The sequence below is a fragment of the Cariama cristata genome, unplaced genomic scaffold (assembly GCF_000690535.1).
Source record: "Cariama cristata isolate BGI_N322 unplaced genomic scaffold, ASM69053v1 scaffold45444, whole genome shotgun sequence".
Lineage (NCBI taxonomy): Eukaryota > Metazoa > Chordata > Aves > Cariamiformes > Cariamidae > Cariama > Cariama cristata.
In genome coordinates, this window is record NW_009614427.1 from 1 (window position 1) to 3,256 (window position 3,256).

The 3,256-nt window shown below is 38.2% G+C and overlaps 1 protein-coding gene across 1 annotated transcript in view; it reads left to right on the forward strand.

Annotated features, from left to right (window-relative positions):
- Positions 1 to 1,027: 1,027 nt before the first annotated feature.
- The window catches only part of WDR19 (WD repeat domain 19), a gene marked incomplete at both ends in the record, with an annotated part of 24,769 nt that continues 22,540 nt past the window's right edge, over positions 1,028 to 3,256 (forward strand). The window contains 2 exons of the mRNA XM_009699383.1: positions 1,028 to 1,119; positions 1,204 to 1,269. Coding sequence (XP_009697685.1) covers positions 1,028 to 1,119; positions 1,204 to 1,269 — 158 coding nt within the window. The remainder of the gene's footprint in view (positions 1,120 to 1,203; positions 1,270 to 3,256) is intronic.

Here is a 3,256-nt window from a genome sequence, read left to right on the forward strand (position 1 = left end):
GAGAAACCCTCCCCGGGCAACGGTTAGGTGATTGGGCCGAAAGGGAAGTTTGCTGCTCAACCCCCTTACGGGGTTTTCGCTTGTGCATTACTGTACGGTGAGACCTGGAGCTTGCCTGCACTCCCGTAATGATTTTCTTTATCGTTGGTTTATTACAGATTTTATTAAATTTTGTTCAAAATCAAACATAATTGTCAGACGTTCTTTGTGCTCGTGGCACGTGGTGCTCGTAATTTTACACTTTTTGTGAGTAAAATGCAAGTTCAACGTGAAGAATGCCTCAGTTTACATTTACCCAAAAGAAGCCATGGGGGAACTTTGGCAAAGACTTGAATAAGCCTGCCAGGCATTTGGTGGACACCAGGTGTTGGTGTTTATCTGATGATGTGGGAGGGATAAAGTCATGATAGCAAGCTGCGAAACAAAGTTGTGGGCTTTATCTTACGCCCAAGTTATAGAAAAATCTGTGCAGGTAGCACGCAAGGAAAAGGAATTTGAGAAACTTTCTTAATGGGAAGTCAGAATCTCCTTTTATGGTTGAGTAGCTTTGAGAACTTGGCTTTTAAGACCCAACAATTCAGAGAGGATGAAATAATTACGTATCTTTAAAAGTGTAGATGTTGAGCCTTCTGTGTTTTATATGTTAAGGATGCTTTCTGGTCCCAGACTTTTCCATGAAATCTGGAGAACTAAACATTCTGGTCTTTGGACTTGAAGGGCAGAATCTCCTGCAATTTTTTCATTGCAGTAACTCTGTAAGAGAAAACATATTAGCTGTGATAGAGTCACAGTAATTTTCAATGCAGACACCCAAAATGAGAAACTTACATTTTTCCAGCACAAACCAAAAGATTTTTCTGTGGAATTTTGGTACTTTGGTGCATTGGAATCATCCAGAAGTTGTGTTTGAGGGTTATTTTGTTTTTCTTCCACAATACTTACAATTGCTAACATGTTAGAAAGTTGTTTATTCTTATGCACTTATGAGTTTACGATATGTAATTTTCCACCTTTTTTTGTCTCTTAGCAAGTATTCAGTCTATTAGAAAAAGCTTGGTCTGGTTCCCCTGTGCAGTTTGCTTGGCAGAAAACTTTGGGAATTTTTCTTGCTGTAACAGGGTAAGATTACAAATATTTATTGCATTTGTCCATAGAAATCACTGATGAAGAAATGGAATTATTCTGTGTGTTAATCTTTTTCAGAGGTGATCATGCTGTGAAAATTTTTGATCGTCATGGTCAGAAGAGAAATGAGATCAACTTACCAGGGTAGGTACTAAGATGGGTTTAAAGTATTTTCTTCGTCGTTTTCTCTAAAAATGTTTCTCTTCTGGTGAGGTGCTTATACAATATGAGAACTTTGTAGGAAGAGATACTATCTCTGGTGAACATACCTGGAAAAGAAGACAAACTGATGAGCATGTATGGAATCTGAGACAGTAAAAGCTGAACTTATAGTAAGCTGTCAAGGATAGTCAGAAAAATATATTCTCCTACGCAAAGCACTCCTTATTAGTAATAAAGTCAATCTACTTTATTAAAATGTTAGAAAAAAATCTGTCATATTAAGCAAGAATATGGTGAGGTTGTATACAATATATCTACATCATGCTGATTGCAACTGCATTCTTGCTACTGTTGGTTTTCTAGTAATTTGTTGTCATAGCCTTACTGAGGAAAGATATCCTTTTGGTTTAGCGCTTACTTCACTGGCATAGTGTACACATTGGCATTTTTACTTTAGATCGAGAGTGTGCTTCTGAAGTGAATCTCACTTCTTCCTGCTTATTACACTTTGGTTCACATCAGAGAGTGGTGTTGGAGTGTACGAACTGGATTCAGATGAAATTTTAAAATTCATGTACTTTGGAAGATGCAGTCTACCTGCTAAAAGGCAATCAGTCCATAGGCTAGATGTGGCCCAGAGGAAACCTCCCTCAGTGCAAACCCCGTGGCATCAGGTTGTCACACCATTTTGCTCTATAAATCTGATTTTATTGGGCACCATTACTACCTGATGTAGCAATAGTTTCATTTACATACTCCTAACTTCTTTTTGATATTTTACCTGTTCTCAACTTAAGTCTTCATGCAAATTTGTGATTTTTTATTTTATTTCTAACAACCTTATTCATTTTGATTAAGATGGAGCCCTTAGTCAAGGCAGAACTCCCATTAAGGCTTTAAATCTGAAGCCTCTAATCTAGAAGTCTAACTTTCGTTTCCAGAATGTCACTTACATATCCCTGTGTCATTGGTAGATATGAGCCAGAATCACTTAGCTCCCCAAGAACTCTCTAGAAATCCAGCTTTTGCAGTTCGTGGTAGTTGCCACCTTGCACCAAATGGAGACATGCAGCTCTCAGTGTCTTTACCAGATGTGCTTGTATCTTACTGACCATCACATCTTGCTTGTTTCAAAATCCTGTTCTGGTTAGATGCCATTCATAATGTGGTCTGGCAGTGTCAGTGTCTTTGGCTTGGTTGTATCCATGGCCCAGCTCATTCTGTGCTGTGTTTTGCACAATGTATGATAAATGCTTGTTCTCTCCAGCAAACTGAAAGTGAGGAAAGCTGTGTGGAATCACTGGTGAACCCTGAGAAGAGCTTGTTTTGGACTGGGGATCCTCTACTGTCGTGTGGGTTGGTGAGGGTGATGTGAAGGGGAGTCTGCCTTATTGATGGACAGATGTGACCCCTTCTTTCAGGGAAACATAACATCTAAACCAGTTTTAAAATAATGTTGTGTTCTCATGGCAAGGCAAAGAGGAGAAAAAACTTCTGTAATAACCACATATCCTAAAGGCTTGTTGAAATAATTAACATCTGCTTATGGTAGTTTGAATAGAACTAACTTCTTGAGGCCAGCCAGCAAATCTGCCTAGGTTAGGTTGTTCTTTTAATTCTTATTACCAACCTTTTGCTGTGATTGAAGAATAAATTCTCTCTAATTATTACTATTAGAATAAAATCCAGTTTTTGTGATACACAGTTTAAACAGAAACAAGCATGCTTGTATGGAGGTCCTCCCCCGCAGGCCAAACTTTCCTTCTTTATTTCTTGGTTAACTGTTAACTAACTGCAGTTGTTAACTGCTGGACCTCTCCTTGCACAAGAATGGAGTTCAAAATGTGCAACATTCTCTGCTATACTGGTTGATGTTACAAGCATCATCTTACCATTATGTTGATAGAACTTGTTTTGTTTACTACTTATCAATTTGCTTTTTTCCTGTTTTTTTCTTCTTGTCCTTGTT